This window comes from Habropoda laboriosa, unplaced genomic scaffold (assembly GCF_001263275.1).
Source record: "Habropoda laboriosa isolate 0110345459 unplaced genomic scaffold, ASM126327v1 scaffold178, whole genome shotgun sequence".
NCBI lineage: Eukaryota > Metazoa > Arthropoda > Insecta > Hymenoptera > Apidae > Habropoda > Habropoda laboriosa.
Window position 1 is genome coordinate 107,853 of NW_017100289.1, and position 19,550 is coordinate 127,402.

At 32.1% G+C, this 19,550-nt stretch overlaps 1 protein-coding gene across 1 annotated transcript in view; it reads left to right on the forward strand.

The window, feature by feature from the left end:
- Positions 1-19,550, forward strand: part of LOC108573792 — a 117,442-nt gene that overhangs the window by 4,719 nt on the left and 93,173 nt on the right. The window contains exon 2 of the mRNA XM_017936267.1: positions 10,319-10,378. Within this exon, the coding sequence (XP_017791756.1) occupies positions 10,319-10,378 (60 nt within the window). The remainder of the gene's footprint in view (positions 1-10,318; positions 10,379-19,550) is intronic.

Genomic DNA, 19,550 nt, shown 5'->3' on the forward strand with positions numbered 1-19,550 from the left:
AGATGTTAATTTACTGAAAAATATCTAAAGGAAGATTTGAATTTTTAGAAAAATGTGATTTTCACAAACGAATCCAAATTTAATATCTTCCAGTCAGATGGAAGAATAATTGTCCAGGGAAAACAAAGCATCGCGATGAACATTAAAAATATCTGGATCTCAGTTAAATAAAATGGATAAATGGACCTATTTAAATATATAAAAAACAATTTCATAGTGAGTGCTGAGACAATGGGGTTTTTAAATGACTTTAAGCTTTACGTCGACAACGATTCGAAGCACAATTCTTACGTAGCGAAAAGTTGGTTATTATATAACTGCTCCAAAGTCCTTCAAACACCGTCCCAATCACTTGATATTTGTAATAAAACATGTTTGGAATGATCTACAGAAAAAAAATCAGACTACAGTAAATTCTCCACAAGTGTCAGTCCGCAAGGAATCTAAACCTGACACTTGTAGAGTCAGGGACTACGTTTTCGAGCCTCGCGCCCGCCTTTGTAGTTTGCCGAACGTAGACAAGGACAGCGAATAAAAGATAAGGATGAAACGTGAGTCGAGGCACCCAAGCGATTTAAATACCAACTTTTTTGATTGGTTGGACTGGTTACGCCAGACAGTGAACGTGTTAATAAGTAAATGTTGTTCATCAAATGTTGTTTGATATCATTTTCATCAGAAAAATCTCATCAACATGTTAAAACAAATTTCAGATGAAAAAAAGTAAAATTAAAGAAATTATATTTTTCTATTATGAATTGTCCAGCCGTGAAATCTCGTAAAGGAAACCGAGTGGTGTAGCGTTACACGCTTGACTGACAGCGAGCGAGGATAACATAGGCGTAGGACCATCTATACTGACACTTGTAGAATCCAAACTGACTGACACTTGTAGAGAATTTACTGTACATGATATTATAAATGTGGAAAATTTTAGAAAGGCTTTACAAGAGGAATGCTAAAAAGTAACGCCCTAATTTTGTGAAAATTTAGTACAATCAATTTTTCTGAAATATATGATAAATGCATTTGATTTACCTATAAAAGATTAATATAAATAATTTATGTTACATTTTGTTCTAAAAATATATCCCATCTCTTCTGTACGATTTTTACCGACAGCTAAGTTCTGTATGTAACTACAAATTTTGTTTAACTGAGTAAATTTATTTTAATTTTACCTATTTTATTTTAACTTTGAATATTACTATATTTTCGTTATACTTTTGTTATTCATCGAATAAGGAAATATCATAGTATATGCTCCTGTATGGGTTTTAATCATTTGCGATACGAGTTTTACGTTTTACAGATAAAAATCGACGGAACTATAAGGTATACGATTTTAAGTGACAGTGATTGTATGCCTCCCTATTATAGTTGAACTGTTTTAATAGACGAATGAGAGATTTATGAATACATCTTATAAATTGAATAGAAATTTATGGTATTACATAAAACTCTTACGTGTAATGATTAAATTAAAAGCTAATTTTAAATCATTCAGGTACATATACATGTATGTATAATTGGCTGCTAAAAAATATCATTCAAATTACCGCTTGCATCTGTTAATAAGTTCACCAAATGAATTATAATATCTCTAATTAAGTTTGTTTAATTTGACGGTGCTAATTTACTCTATTCACAAAAGGAAAAAGAAATATTTTAAAGATAAAAGAATAAGCTCACTATTTACTTATATTTAATTAAAATATTTTCAACAAGCTACGTACCGTTGTCAAGAATGAAATTTAATATCATACTTATGCAAGAACGAACATGGAAAGTGCTTTCGTTTTTATGCTATTAATATTTTTAAGTAAGTAGCATAAGAGGTTCTTCAATATACAAAAAACGTTATATACTGAAAATTGGAAATTTGGTGTGAAATGTTTATGGAATATTTAAAGGACACCCAGCACTGGAAATAAGATGAAAGTGAATTTCCATTATAAATTGACCTTATATGTTACTAAACTAAAATGAAGAGAAATAAATGAATGACCAAAATGAACAACGAATAATGTCATAATCAATTCAAATATTAAAATCAATCTAATTGCAAGACTGGAAAGATGCCGATACAGTATTAACACATTATTGTAAGATTTATCGTTTTACTTAAATTTCATGATACGATGTTTGTCAGACAAAAGTATAACAAAAAATATTATCAATGCTTTTATTCTCACTAGTTTATTTTTTAAGTTTACTTAAGTCCTGAATAAATTGAACTTCAGTTAGTTTATATAAGCCGCTTATTTATCCAATCAATCTTTGGAAAATGGTTACAATTAATTTTACCGTGTCTTAGAGTTTCCAAAGTTGTTTGAATCCTAATAAAATTAATCGAGAATATGCTATAATTACATATTATTAAAATTTATATTCAGAATGCAGACACACGAGACATCTTTATTATGATGGGAATTGTTTGAAAAATGAGGAAACTATGATCGTTGAAAAGTTATTTAGTTTAAATTTATATTTATTTGTGTCTAGTAGAGTTCGTTCTGTTGCTTATTATATATGTATCTCCTTTCAGTTTCGTAGAATCATTTAAAAAAAAACTGCTTCATACATGTATAATTTTTGGTACACAAATATAGTCATTGAAAACTTCATGAACTCGCATTTAAGTTATCAAAATAAAGAAGCGTATATTAATAAAAGGATTTGTGTTTCTGATGCAAAATACTGAATAATTAGTTTAAAATTTGATATACTAAATTAACAAGTGAAAGAAATGTCACCTTGACAATTGAAAAATGTCATATTTTCATTGGAATGTTTTTTTAAGATAAGGATGCTAGGAAGATAGGAATAACTGTTATTCCTTTCACATAAAAATTAAATTTTATCTAGCTAATCAATGTTACTTAATTATTAATTTAAAAAGATTAATTGAAGACATTCTTACATTCTCTGTATTTTTTAATGATACCCTGTTAAGAAACTTACATAGAGCTTGAAATGAATAAAAATTAAATGGGACAATATTCAGTGAATGTGGTAGATGAGACAACACATTTCAGTCAAATCGTAATAAAATTTGTTACTCTGTCAAGGAACAATACTATATATTATCGAACAATGACCGGTGATCCCTTCGATAAATCTTTGAAGGCTGTTGTTCGAAATTTGTGATTATGGTAACGAAAACTGGCTGCATTGTTTCGGTTAACAAAATCACTTTATCTAGTGAAGTAGGTTAGCTTATGTATTTAGGTTGAACCGTTTAATAGTGTGTTAAAAATGAATAACTTGCACGCATGTATTTAAAAAACAAATTCAATCATTATACACTGTGTTCAAGTAAGAAAAAACTCAATTATGCTATTATAGTAAATAGTGGCTCTATTTGGCACGTGTTGCCCCATATTGCACGGTTGACATATCATCGTGGAATGAATGGCATTGAACACGAAAGACGAGGAATCTCGCGTCATTCGCTATTTACATGGCAGGATGCGCTCGGTTACGAAGCAAACGGCGTGTTCAGCAACTTTCGAGCCGTTTTCTACGGTAAACTTCCTTTCTCCGCCAATGGCCACACCGCCACGATGTCCTTCTTCAGATATTAAATTTCAGTGTTTCCCGCCATGTCGATGAATTGACTCGTATAAAAGGAAGCAAGAAAGAGGGCTGTATCTGTGGTCGTGTACACTCGCGAATCCTTCGAATTCGAAAGGTCTGGGCTACTTAAGGTGTTAGCCCACCCTGACCGCCTGAAAATCAGAGGTATCTTTGTGAATTTTTTCTGTGAATATTATAAAATAGACGGGAAATCAGTTAGAAAGCCTGTAATATACAAGGTGCGCCCGAATCCCATGTCAAGCGGGTGAGAGGTGAGTCCTTGTGAAAAAATAAGAAGAAAATGTAGAATAAATTTTTTTCGTTTGAGGCTTAGTTTTCAAGATAATCGAGTTCGAATATATATAACAATATATTTCTTTTACAAAGCTTCTGTAGAGCATGTTTCCGACCGGCTCTCTTCTTGATCGGGTTGATAACTTCTTCAATTTTTAATTTGAATTGGTTAAAAAATAAAGTTATCGACGCCACTGAAGAGAGAGTCGGCCGGAAAGATGCTATGTACAGTAAATTCTCCACAAGTGTCAGACCGCAGGGAAGCTAAACCTGACACTTGTAGAGTCAGGGACTACGTTTTCGAGCCTCGCGCCCGCCTTTGTAGTTTGCCGAACGTAGACAAGGACAGCGAATAAAAGATAAGGATGAAACGTGAGTCGAGGCAACCAAGCGATTTAAATATCAACTTTTTTAATTTTACGTTTTTTTATCCCGAAATTTTTCTTAACATATTGATGAAATTTTTCTGATGAAAATGACATCAAACACGACATAATTTGAACAACATTTGTCACGTCAGACAGTGAACGTGTTAATAAGTAAATGTTGATATCATTTTCATCAGAAAAAGCTCACCAACGTGTTAAAAGAAATTTCAGATGAAATTTTCTATTATGAATTGTCGAGCCGTGAAATCTCGTAAAAGAAACCGAGTGGTGTAGCGTTACACGCTTGACTGACAGCGAGCGAGGATAACATAGGCGTAGGACCATCTATACTGACACTTGTAGAATCCAAACTGACTGACACTTGTAGAGAATTTACTGTACATGATATTATAAATGTGGAAAATTTTAGAAAGGCTTTACAAGAGGAATGCTAAAAAGTAACGCCCTAATTTTGTGAAAATTTAGTACAATCAATTTTTCTGAAATATATGATAAATGCATTTGATTTACCTATAAAAGATTAATATAAATAATTTATGTTACATTTTGTTCTAAAAATATATCCCATCTCTTCTGTACGATTTTTACCGACAGCTAAGTTCTGTATGTAACTACAAATTTTGTTTAACTGAGTAAATTTATTTTAATTTTACCTATTTTATTTTAACTTTGAATATTACTATATTTTCGTTATACTTTTGTTATTCATCGAATAAGGAAATATCATAGTATATGCTCCTGTATGGGTTTTAATCATTTGCGATACGAGTTTTACGTTTTACAGATAAAAATCGACGGAACTATAAGGTATACGATTTTAAGTGACAGTGATTGTATGCCTCCCTATTATAGTTGAACTGTTTTAATAGACGAATGAGAGATTTATGAATACATCTTATAAATTGAATAGAAATTTATGGTATTACATAAAACTCTTACGTGTAATGATTAAATTAAAAGCTAATTTTAAATCATTCAGGTACATATACATGTATGTATAATTGGCTGCTAAAAAATATCATTCAAATTACCGCTTGCATCTGTTAATAAGTTCACCAAATGAATTATAATATCTCTAATTAAGTTTGTTTAATTTGACGGTGCTAATTTACTCTATTCACAAAAGGAAAAAGAAATATTTTAAAGATAAAAGAATAAGCTCACTATTTACTTATATTTAATTAAAATATTTTCAACAAGCTACGTACCGTTGTCAAGAATGAAATTTAATATCATACTTATGCAAGAACGAACATGGAAAGTGCTTTCGTTTTTATGCTATTAATATTTTTAAGTAAGTAGCATAAGAGGTTCTTCAATATACAAAAAACGTTATATACTGAAAATTGGAAATTTGGTGTGAAATGTTTATGGAATATTTAAAGGACACCCAGCACTGGAAATAAGATGAAAGTGAATTTCCATTATAAATTGACCTTATATGTTACTAAACTAAAATGAAGAGAAATAAATGAATGACCAAAATGAACAACGAATAATGTCATAATCAATTCAAATATTAAAATCAATCTAATTGCAAGACTGGAAAGATGCCGATACAGTATTAACACATTATTGTAAGATTTATCGTTTTACTTAAATTTCATGATACGATGTTTGTCAGACAAAAGTATAACAAAAAATATTATCAATGCTTTTATTCTCACTAGTTTATTTTTTAAGTTTACTTAAGTCCTGAATAAATTGAACTTCAGTTAGTTTATATAAGCCGCTTATTTATCCAATCAATCTTTGGAAAATGGTTACAATTAATTTTACCGTGTCTTAGAGTTTCCAAAGTTGTTTGAATCCTAATAAAATTAATCGAGAATATGCTATAATTACATATTATTAAAATTTATATTCAGAATGCAGACACACGAGACATCTTTATTATGATGGGAATTGTTTGAAAAATGAGGAAACTATGATCGTTGAAAAGTTATTTAGTTTAAATTTATATTTATTTGTGTCTAGTAGAGTTCGTTCTGTTGCTTATTATATATGTATCTCCTTTCAGTTTCGTAGAATCATTTAAAAAAAAACTGCTTCATACATGTATAATTTTTGGTACACAAATATAGTCATTGAAAACTTCATGAACTCGCATTTAAGTTATCAAAATAAAGAAGCGTATATTAATAAAAGGATTTGTGTTTCTGATGCAAAATACTGAATAATTAGTTTAAAATTTGATATACTAAATTAACAAGTGAAAGAAATGTCACCTTGACAATTGAAAAATGTCATATTTTCATTGGAATGTTTTTTTAAGATAAGGATGCTAGGAAGATAGGAATAACTGTTATTCCTTTCACATAAAAATTAAATTTTATCTAGCTAATCAATGTTACTTAATTATTAATTTAAAAAGATTAATTGAAGACATTCTTACATTCTCTGTATTTTTTAATGATACCCTGTTAAGAAACTTACATAGAGCTTGAAATGAATAAAAATTAAATGGGACAATATTCAGTGAATGTGGTAGATGAGACAACACATTTCAGTCAAATCGTAATAAAATTTGTTACTCTGTCAAGGAACAATACTATCTGGCATTGCCAACTTCGTCTATGTACAGTAGTGTCGCGTTAGCTGACCATGGTCGGGACTATATCTGGCCAACTATCAAGGGAGGTAGAGTTCTAGAAAATCCCGAGTATGTTTCTTCTCCACTGAGTACGAGTGAACTACGGATACCCGATACGAAATATTGAGGTCCTTGTTTATTTTAGATGCGTAATACGCAGGTTCATTCCACGAAGTCAGTTATCAAGGCAAAATCCCGGTCAGCTAACGCGACGCTTCTGTATATTAATAGCAGTGATTTTTCATTTACTGCTGTCTTCACGAAATTTAATTGTGTACAATATTCATCGATGTTAACTATTTGATTATCTAGTAAAAGATCAGAATAAGATACATCTTCCAAATCCCACAAAATGCTTTCTTCAAGTGTATACTATAGTCGGGGTCAAATGTATTGGCCGGTCATGTGGATTTCACCTCCGTCGCTTTTCCACACTGACAAACTCTACCAAGAAAGACACTTGTATATATGTACATAGTTGTTCAATAAGTAAACTTCATGAGCGCATGGGCCTCCTGTTTTTGTAACGCGATCTTTGTTTTCCTTGTAGAGGTAATATGCTTTCTTCGTCCTATATCTTATGAAGGTACACGTCTTTCATCTGTTTTTTTTTTTTTTTCTTGGACATAGGCTTTCTCGAGATAGATGTTGCGTCTCAAGTAACGACTATCGAGACGCGTTACTTGAAAGGGACACCTGCGTTGCAATGAATCATCCAATTTAAAAAATTTCAGTTTCTCTAAGTTTTCATCCTATCTTTATAAAAGTAGTACCAACGAATTGATGAGATTGTCCCGATAAAAATATGTCCAAACATGACATACATCGGATAAGTTTTCCAGTAATCAATTTAAATATCTCGGATAACAAACACGAGATATACCTATATACGACAATTTTTAAAGCTGATTTAAAACTGATTATTGTTAAGTTCAGTCCGATTTATATCGTGCTATATTGGTACTATTTTCATAAAGAAATTTTCGTCATTAGGTATTCATTGTAACGCAAGCGGTATCTCTTTCAATTGTTGTGATTTGCTTACTATCGCTATATCTAATCGCGTGTAATTTTATGTATGGACGTGTGTATGTGTATGCGTGCCGCAGCATAGCAATCGTATGTCCAGCCCCTGGCCAAAAAATTAGGGCCACTCGCAATTTTCAACATCTTTCGTATTTGGACAATATACGGAAGTCAAACGCTGTTTTTCTGCATTATTACATATCTGTGTGCGAACGAAGATCCCAGTACACATGTACGCAGGATGGGGCACCGTGTCACACGTGTAGAGCCAAATCCGTCAGAAAATTACTCTCATTAAAAAAAATCCTCATACTCCCATGGCCAGGCAACTCTCCTGATATGAATCCAATTGAGAATGTCTGGAGTTTACTTAAAACACTTGTGTATACATACATACATCACCAGTCACCACATTAGCTGATTCAAAGAAAAAAGTTCTGGATATTTGGCAAAATTAATCAAAAATAAAGGACATGATAAAACAGTGCATACAGAGTATGTCGGTAACGATGCGTGCTGTAATCAAAGGAGGGTGGTGGGGGGTAATATATATGTGTCCTTCAATAGTTAATAAAAATTATTATTAAATTATGATCAAGCCTTTAAATTTGACTAAAAATTCGAAAGATGTTGAAAATTGTGAATGGCCCTAATGGGCTGAACGGAAAGATTCTATAGGAATGGTAAAAGTGAAACTGAAAAACGGCAGAGAAAAAAACCAATACGGTGACCGGCCAATACATTTGGCCCAGACTATAGCTTTAGGAGTACCTGGATTATTACCTTAGTTTTGACCAATAGTTTTTACTTTAAATATTGTTAGAAACAATCCATTTTTTCGTGTGCTGTAACTAATCATTTCTATAATGGATCACTGTTTTCTTATTTTTATGAAAAATTACATATTGAAATCCTACTGAGTAAATTCGTCTTTGTTAATTTATGCGGAATCCATAGCTGAGATTTGTATGTCATTCTAAATTTGTTTAAATGTAAAAACAACTGTCTAAAGAAAATTTGTCTGTGAATGTTCAAAATGCACAAATGTATGTACATATATGTGATTATAGGCATATTAAATTATTATTGTATAATTGTTTTAATTGCTTGTTGTTATGCGTACAATGCTCTTTTTTCTTATTTTACATGTAGGTGTATGTCTTAGAAATAGTTAAGCTCTTTATAATATGTGGTCTATTCCAGAAATGAGTCCATTGTTATTTACTTGATAATTACTCTGCATCAACTAAACTGATTGAAATGTAGGTATATAACTTGAATAATTTAATAAGCTTCATAGATCGTAGTAGCTTTTTGTCAGGGTTCCAATCCGAATTATAAAGCAAGTAGTCTCATTACTTTTGGAACAGACCATGTATACCGTATAGTTACGGTGACCATATTTATTTGGAGAAAATAAAGGACAACTCAGAAATTGTTTCATGTTTAAAAAAAATTTAATTTTGATACTTTTCATAAGAATGAACTTTTTTTTAATAAATCAGGTTTGTGCTTTAGAAATGTATAAAACTGTTTACAATTCATGTCAAAGTTGCATTTGGTATAAATGCATGCTTTCAGCGTTCCGATTTTTAATTGGGGTTTTTTCATTGGTCCACATATTGTTCACTAATGAAAATACTTGTTCAGTGGGAGCATTAGATCTAGGGAGATATAAGCAACAGTTTCATGTCTTTATGAGCTGTGTGTTGCGTTCCAATGTTCAATTCACAAAATAAAAGACGAAATGGCCATTTTAGAAAAAAAAGGACAGAGCAAAGAAATAAAGGACTGTCCTTTTAAATAAAGGACGTATGGTCACCCGATTATTTTCAAAGTGTACTGTAACAACACCAGCCTTATAATTTCTCATCTAGTAAATTTGTACGGGTATGTACTTGTAGTTAATATTGCAGTTGACCAGGTTTGTAAATTGTACAATAGAACAAAATGTAGACAAGTTTGAAATGTATGCACGTTTATATGTTTTATTTATAGAGACATATTTCGTGTAAAGTTTTTTAGGGTATTTCACGAAATATGATATGTGTTAGGCAGCGAAGTGTAAAGTCCAACCAGTGTAAGTATACACGGCCTAGGCAGCGTATGCATTGCCGGATTCTGCTTTGCCGGTAACATAGCATGTATGTAAATATAAAAATATTCGTATAGGATTTTATTTACAATCGTTAATACATTTTGGTTTTAACCTTCAAACAAATACATAATAAGGAAAAAGCCTTGTTACCGTTAGTAGCACTTTTTACTATTACGCGAATACTAAGTTTAAACCTGAACATTTATTCATCAAGCATGGAAGGTTGTCATTATTTTCTAGGGCGCGTATGTTTATAACGTGGTACGCATTAATAATTATGTTCGAGAAACGATAAAGAAAGATGACAGTGTAGAACGATCTTGTTTGTCTTGGTTTCAGCTCTTTCCACGGCCGCCGAGAATGTGGGAGATGGAATTCAAGGGCACGATAATGACACCGGTGAGTACAGTCGACGAGTTAAAGTTACTTTACATAAATTCAATTTATATTACATAAGAAACGCATTCAGTGTCTTGCATAGGATATCAGACTTTCATCTTTACATATCTTCAAGATTATTACCTCGAATCGAGATCGCTATATTCCCGGTCAATACATTATTTTTACATACGATATAGTAAATTAGCAAGTTTCATTCCTCTACCTTACAAAGTTATCTTGAACAATTTTTGCTTTCGTACACGTGTAAACGTAAAACATTTGTATATAAGTTGTTAAAAACCAAATTTTAAAAAGAAAATTATAATAGTTTCTAGCGTTAGATATGTACATACATGTATGATATATCTACTTAAAATTCAATTCTGTTTCAATTGTAGTTGCGTTTAAATTTTATTTTGATTGTGTCCGAACAATTTAGTTAGAACTTTCTTCAGAATAAGTCTTACTTTAAACTTGACACATTTCAGCTTAAATTATACGTAAATAGATTTAATTTAGAATTTGAAACGTAATCTTGGGAATCAATCACACATTTTTTTATCCATAAAAAATTCATATTCCAACGTTTCCAGCAGTATGCGTCATTCGAAAATAATTAAACGAAATGACATGGAGAAATGTTCATCGAATAAGTTACACTTATTGTTAGACACAAACATGTGCCTGTTTTTCCTTAAAATATAATGGAAAATATTTCATCTTTTTTCTATCTATAAACTATTTAGCAACTTTATTTCTGTAGACTACATCTAAACTAAATGTACACCTGCCAAACGTAACCTAGCCTATAGTGTTAATGTGCACCACCTCGTTTATGCTTAGTCATACATAACCTAGAACCAACTGATCTAACTTAGTTTAGCCTAGCCTCCTATGTGTCCTCCTGAATGATCTCATATATTACAAATCATTAAATTTATCTGTCTTCAAAACATGTACTCCTATACATTATAAAACTATAATCCATTCTGAACAATATGTGGTATTGGATTGTTGGAATTAGGTTAAGGAGTAACAATTTTAGAAAATTTTTAAAATCAGCGTAACGTGTTGTTGAAAAATTTCAGTATTATAATCTGTCGACCCTGATGTCTCCCTAAACGAATTGATCTTCTGAAACTGGCAGGAATTGTTTTTTCATCCAAACGTCAGTCTAGTAATCGACATTTCTTGTATTTAATCCATCATTGATTGTGCTCTGAAAGGAATTCCACGCAAATCTTATCTGTAACGTCGAATTTATCGGTCGTACTTTGATTTCGAATCACGGATTTTATGATTTGATACGTTCTTATATTTAAAGAAAAGGTTAATCGATAATAAGCAAACTCCCGTTTATCTTGCTCTCCCCACCACTGATAATTTAAGATATGCCGGAAGAGATTGCGGGCGTTGTTTTTATCTTACTTTGTTTGTATCTTGGGGCATTTCGTACATGCCATTTCAATCGTTTCGATCGGGAATTTGTGAAGAACTACATACTTTTAAGCGGTTGCACTTGCCATACACATTCGGTCCAGGGTCGACTAGTCCAGTTTCACGAGTGAACGGCGATTAATATATGTTGGTGTATTTATTCTCTAGAGTCTTCGATTGATGCATTCGATTAGCTAAATTTGCGAGGTTGCCATTTAGACAGCGGGTAAATAAATTCAGAATAATCGATTTGGACGAGATTCGTTCGTTATTATCGATACATCTAAACACATGTGTATGTAAATACATTCGATGCATAAATATGCTTATTACTAATAAGCCTGTATGATGAGTAATATTAACGATAATATTGCCGATGGTCGAACGAACACATGTTTATCATGGAATGTATGTAAATTGGATATTTAGTTTAGCCTATGCGGAAATTAATCTGTTTTGATATTTAATCCGATTCGTATGTCTTTGAATGATAAATATTACGAAATTCCACTTATACCGCCTCTATTATTTTCAGCGTTACTGGACCGTTCAAAATTGTATATAAAAAAAATTGAAAGTATCCTTGGAAACTTATAAAAAACGGAGAAGGAAATGCAGTGTTGCGACCTTGATGCTCCTTCTAAACTGACTTATCTCTCATGCAAAAAATGTTGATTGATTCACTAACAATGAAAATAATAGAGATGTTCACGTTATGCGATTCACTGTACGTGTACGAATGCAATCTTCTTTCGAGTTTCATGTTTTCAAATTACATTCGTTGGTAGATGGTTCATTGTTAAACTGATACGGCACTAATAATGAACTATTCGTAACATTGTAACAAGTATGTTATATACTGTGTTAATTTCATGAAATTATTTCTTACGTTTTATTTTCTATATCGAGAATTAGAATTGCCCAGGAACAACAAGTTGCATGTATATAAGATTACTCGGTGAATAATTGATCATTTTTTCGTTCGATCGTGAAAAATGAAGACTTAATTAAGACGTACGCTAATTAATCGTTACGTTTTTCATTTCGTACGATATATTGTTCTGGAAACAATGAAAACAGATAAGAAAATCTTTATTGTTAAAATACATTGTGAAATTTTGTTGACTCTTTTCTTTCCACGAATCATTTTTTTTTTTTTTTTTCGTTTGAAGTACGTGTATTATTAGACCAATCTCTGTAAGACCTTGGAAGATTTCCTGTTATAGAAAAAATTCCTCTATTGATACACGTCGTACTGTTGTGTACCACATGAATATGTTCTTCGACGTTTCGTCGAGATAAGTTTCTAAATTGTTGCGCCATTCTGCAAGATTTTGTAAATTTTTAAACTATGTTCTTGCCCTACATTACCAGTCACCATAAAAAAAAAAAAAGAGAACAAAAGAAATTCGAATTTCTTTCTTCTTCAGAGGTATACTTTAATTTATTTTTCGTCTCGGTTTGCTAAGAGAAGATCATAAACGACGAGTAACTGAAATAACGCGACTGACCGAAGTAACATAAATTAAATTACACGAGTAGTATACATACGGGTGAGTCATGTACCAATTACTATCCGAAATAACTTTTTATTTATTGATTTCAGGGAAAACTCGTTGCATATCAAATACATTGTACTTGACGAGGCTTCGTTTGTATTGCAGCAGGTGACCTTGAGTTTTCTAAACGGCACCGCGTATTTTTTTTTTCCAGTACTGTGTTATAGTCGATAAACAGGCGAATTTAATGATCTGTAAATAAGTAATAAAATGATTGAATATCACTGGAAACCGTAATAACCTATCACCTCAGTAATTCTGCATCAGTGTCACAATGTGACAGTTACGGCACTGTCACCACGTCCTTGCTAGCATTCCCTCGAAAATATATCAGCTGAAGGTCATTTCAAGGTCACCTTGTTACAGATCATTGAATTTGTCTTTCCATCGGCTACGCATAGTGCTAAAAAATCCGCAGTATCATTCAAAAAATACAAGGTTATCTGTTGTATCTTGGGAAATAAAAGACATGGAAAAAATGGATTCGATGAACTCTATCGAATGACAGAAAACAGTTTCTTTTTTTTTTCTCTAAAATCAGCAAATAACAGGTTATGTTGAATAGCGAATTTAATTAACTCACCTTATGTATGTATACGTGTACTCAGTTAAAAAAGTCTCCGTACACCTTAATAGAATTTATTTCGCGTTGTATAATTTCAACAGAGAAAGTAGTAAATAAATAATATTTACGTTGTTTCATTTAGAAACGTAACATTTACTGTTAGTACAAAGAAAAACGATGATTTACATTCATTTGTTGACAATTAAACTAAGGAAAAGGAATAATGTAACAGAAACGAGATGAACAAAATTTCCGTACAATATCTGAAAATTTAGCAAAATGTCTACAAACAAGACTGTAAACTTAAATGCAATTTAGTTTCTTGTTTACAAGGAAGTAGAAAAAACATTACTCAAAATATTTTTCCCATAATGGAAAATATCTGTTTGTATTTATATTTATTTACTTAATTAGCAACAAATGAATGTAAATTATTTTTCTTTGTACTAATAGTAAATGTTACGTTTTTTAAATAAAATATTTACTATCTTCTCCGTTAAAATTGTACAACGTAAAATAAATTGTAAGAGTATGTATTATATATGTATGTATAAATTTACATAGCCAATGTATATTTTTTTTTTTCTTTCTTTGCTATTTCTGAAACTTTTATAAAAGCATACGTTTCGATGAAAATTAGTGTAAACCCCGTAAATTCTGCGGTAAGAATATTAACCATGGTAATTACTATAATCCGTTAATTACCATATAAATACAACTGCAAGGTGGTAGCTTAACCAATCGTTACTAATACATTGTTATTAGTTCGGTGTCAAAAAGTTTAATGGCGAGAAAACTGAAACAATACAACAATCTAAAATACAAATAATAAATGTCAATCACTATAAAGTGAATCTGTTGAAAAATTGAATAACATTGTTGAAAGAATTGTACGAACTTTTCGTTGCGTAACTGAAGGATTGAAATAAATTTTCCTTTGTTTAGGATAACAAATGGAGTGTGAAATATTGTTTATTTATAAATAACTATTTTTTTAAAGGTATATCTTTGTATCGTCAACTAACAATTTCGCAATTTCATTTACGATCTTTCAGTACTGTTTCCATACTGTGTGAGGTTCCCAGGCATAATATGTAATGAAAAGTGCAAAGTTTTAAAATAACTTTGCAAATAAGGCTGGAAATAATATACGTGTATCCCGATTTTAGATAATACATGTTAATAATCTTTGCAAATAGCTGGTATATTCTTAAAATATTTGAACTTTGGTAGGCGAGATATCTGAGAATAAAGGATATCAGAAAAGTTTCACCTTGAATAGCAACGAAGCAACGATTAAAAATAATAACTTTATCTGATAACAATGCATGAAATACTTTGTTATTTCCTACTATACTATAAAAAGCGGGGAAAATAAAAATATCTTTTAGTCTATTGAGCTCTGTCTTGTAATTTGCACAATAACAAATGTATATATGTACCGAAATGCTTAACATGATTTTTAAATAACCATTGGAAAAGTAAAAAACTGTTGTGTTTGTTATCAAACTTAAATTATAGCGTGTGAATTCACGAATAAAATTTGTCACGTATTTTTTCACACTCCTTACCCTTTGATATTTTGTGTAATATTCATTGCGAATAGATGCACATACACGAGGCAACAATTGCATAGAAAAGTAGAAATTATTCTTATACACCTATCCCCCGATTTACACGGTACTTTATTTACACGATTTCACTTTTACACGGTTTTCAACATAACGGCTTTTCAGAAATATAAACTGTTCAAAATAAAAGTTTACGCTGCGCACATACCTTTTTTGCACACAAAAAGCATTCATATTGTAATGTAAAGTTTGCTGCCGCCCGCGGATCTTTCATCGGCGACCGGCTATTTTCGCCTTCGTCGATCGCTCGCTCGAAACTAAACCCTGACCCTGAATACTTTTTGTTTTTCATTTTTATTTTATTTTTATTTTACATTTAAAATAATGAATTTAATTAAATCACGGACTAAATTATGCGCATTTTGTTTTTTCCCCGATTTACACGGTTCTTCATACAAAAAGCCATGATTTCGATTTACACGGTATTCTGAGGAACCGATTATCCGTGTAAATCGGGGGACAGGTGTACCCGACGCTTTTAAAAAGTGCGCAATAGTACGCGAAGTGAAAAAGATATTAGTATAATATAATAATAGCTCGCGATGAAAATAGAGGAACGTTTTGTTACGTTTCTAACTTACTGAAATATGTGTTGTATGTACGGTAAACAAGGGCATTGTCTTTCATATCTGAATAAAAGTTATAAATATTTCGCCTTAGTTTACCTGTACAGGATGAGTCACGTAATTGGGCCAGGTTATATCTCGTGTATGGTTAGAGATAGCAAAAGAAAAGAAAAAGTTGAATGACATGTTGAATCTTCCTATGGCTTTACTTTACTCGTAAGTGCAACGATGCACTAAACAAATACAAACACACTTCTTTTTTTTAAGTAGAACTGCGTTTTTTTTTGTTCACCTAGATCAATTCTTAGGGACATTCTGCGTATAAAAGTATTAGGGTACAATGTTAAAAAGTCATTATCTCCTAAGATATATCAAATTTGTGGTAAGACGTATGATGTTTCGTTGAAGATGTTCCGTAGATATTAAATGTAAACACTTCTGGACGTAAGACATGTTATCGATCAACAATGTTCCACCGCTTGAGGATATATGTAGACATTATCGATCAACAGTAGTCAATTAGATACAAACAATTTATAATTGCGTCAAGTTTATACTAACACAGAAACTGTAACGGAAATGTTACTATTTCCTAATATAAATTTGCGTTGCTTAATCCTTTTTATGACGTTCCTCTGCGAAAGTAATCAAATTTAAAGTACTATCAACAAGATGGTGCACCAACATGTAACGCACGCGTCGTAACAGATTACTTACGACGGATTTATTGTAAAAGATAGTTTAGAACATTGCGAAAGATGGTTTAGTACTTAATCACCACATTCTCCGAATTTAACTGTTGTTGACTCTTTTTTATGGGGTTATCTGAAAGATAAAGTGTACTCACGTCCATTTCTTTCGATAGGAAGACATAAGAGAACGAATTCGATTACATTGTTATATTCATATTAATTCTATTATGAGAAACATAAATAAACGATTTATAAAGTGTTTACTATGTGATGGCGGAACATTCGAACACCTTTAATAAAAACACGTCTTATTAAGGTAAAAAAGAAACGCAGTTCCATTAAGAAAAAGTGCATTTGCATTTTTAGTAATTGTATAAAATAGGGCCCACCTGTACGATTTCAGTAACCTTAATATATGTTATGAAGGTCAATGCCCTGAGTAATTTCATGTATACACAGGGTGTTCGATTATTCCTGGGAGAAAATTCAAGAGATGATTCTAGAAGTTGATATAAGGCGAAAATCAAGAATAAAAAAATTGCGTTTGAGGCTTTGTTTTTTAGTTATTAACGTTTAAAAGTATCCCTGTAACTGAGCAAACCTCCTTACACTGAAGTATGTAGAGCATGTCATGACACAGGGGGTTCGGTGATCCTCAAAACTAACGATACATCCGACGCCATAAATGACATTACTGACTTCTGTTGAACTACGTTTGCTTCACCGTAACACAGGTGCATGTCGAAAAATTCTTCAAATGTGTATTCTATTGTGTGTCCGCAAACACAACGTACACTATACACACAACAAATACAGTACACTCAAAAAACTAGTAAAGACAAAGTTTCTGTTGAACTACGTTTGCTTCACCGTAACACAGGTGCATGTCGAAAAATTCTTCAAATGTGTATTCTATTGTGTGTCTGCAAACACAACGTACACTATACACACAACAAATACAGTACACTCAAAAAACTAGTAAAGACAAAGGAAGTTTGAAAATCTAAAAAAAAATCAAATGAAACCTATATTGAAAGTATACTAAATATGTTGGGCAAATCATATCCGTAAGTAGGCAGCCTTCAAGAGGTTTTAGCCGGCGGTCACGTTTTATTAAACAGCTATGAACAAAAGAAGTTTAGAGAGTATATCGGTTAGCATCAGTGCTCAAGGACACAATTTCACGATGTGTATGTAAAAACAGTACATGTTTGAACGTGGGCACCTCATCCCTAAATCAACTTACAGAGAGACACAGTGGACATCCTTTGTAGCATCTCAAAACGCCGTAACTCTTCGATGCTTGGAAACGCTGACTCGCGGCAGGGCGAGTCTTATTTAGAGGAAAGAAGTCAACACGTTTTCGAACTAAACAATTAATGTATTTCTAGGCGTGTTCTCAATAGAATGTCTGTCGAGGGTGAAAACCTGCGTGCTTTATAGCACGGAGCCGCCCACACCCGACGTGGTGGTGGTAAGTGCGATGCGATACGGAAGATGTCGAGCGATCGTCGCTTTTGGCGGCCCATGCGACACAGGACCCAACGCGAGTCCCCTCAAGCGAAGAAACACTCGAGCCCTCTCTCCTCGGCAAACGCGGTCCCGCTTCGGTTCCTCGCGGGATTCCTTTGTCGAAGGTCTTATTGCGATATTGTAACATGGTTCCGCTGATGCCATGCAGCTCGGCTACGCACTCGTCCTGCCGGTCCTGCGTCGTGGTGCTCGGGACCGAACATCCTTCAAAACAGAATAACTTTTCTAAAATTGGACCAAATGATTTGAGCTTGTTTAAGAAATTAGAAACATGAGTTTACTAGATGACGTGTAAAAAAATTTGAAAAAATTGCAATTCGTCGAAATCGCGAAAAAAATAGCGAAGGTCGCTTTTATTTGAGCCCGCAATGAAAATTTAAAAAATACAATTGGCTTGTGATTGAGGCTATATTCTGATATATGTATGTACATACCCATAGGGCCGTGTTATACTACAGGTTAGTAGTTACGGTTTCCGGTTCTGTTCCAACCAATCTTGTAACAACGGAACTTTAACCGCTTACAAGAAATTTAAATCTAAAATCAAGGAAACCAGTCTAAATTTTAAATAATAAGGATTATAAAGTATTAAATAATATCAGATAGAAGATTAAGAATTAAAGTAAAAGATTTCAACATGCTTATTTCTTTTTTATAAAAATCAGTGGCTCTTTTCTTAAACTATATTGTACTGTGAATATTTGGAAATTACAATTTTTTAAAAAATTATGGTTTCTCATCTTTGTTTAAAATTTCCTTAAAATCGTACAAAATGACAATCAAATTTTAGTATTTTTATTAATTAACTACAAAGATGTCTTTAGATAGAAAGTTTTTATAGAATTTGATCTATCGGAAATTATCGATAGTATATTTATATTAAACTATCGGTAACTATCAATGGGTACGAGTATTGATATTTCTGCACCTGTACTAACAATAAGTAAGTGTGTACAGTAAATTAGACCAAAGCAAAATAGCGTCAGGCTAATTATCTTCGACGGTCCTTAATCCTACTATTTTTGCATTTATATGCTGCATTTCTGTCCGCAGATGTCATTCGTTATCATTTTTTTAGTAAAATAAACATTTTTACAAGTGACCACACAGTAACTTTTTGAAGAATTTAATTAAATTGGACTGGATATGGTTAAAAATACGTTGTTGCTAATAAACAATTAAATATCGCACACTCTTTGCTACAAGT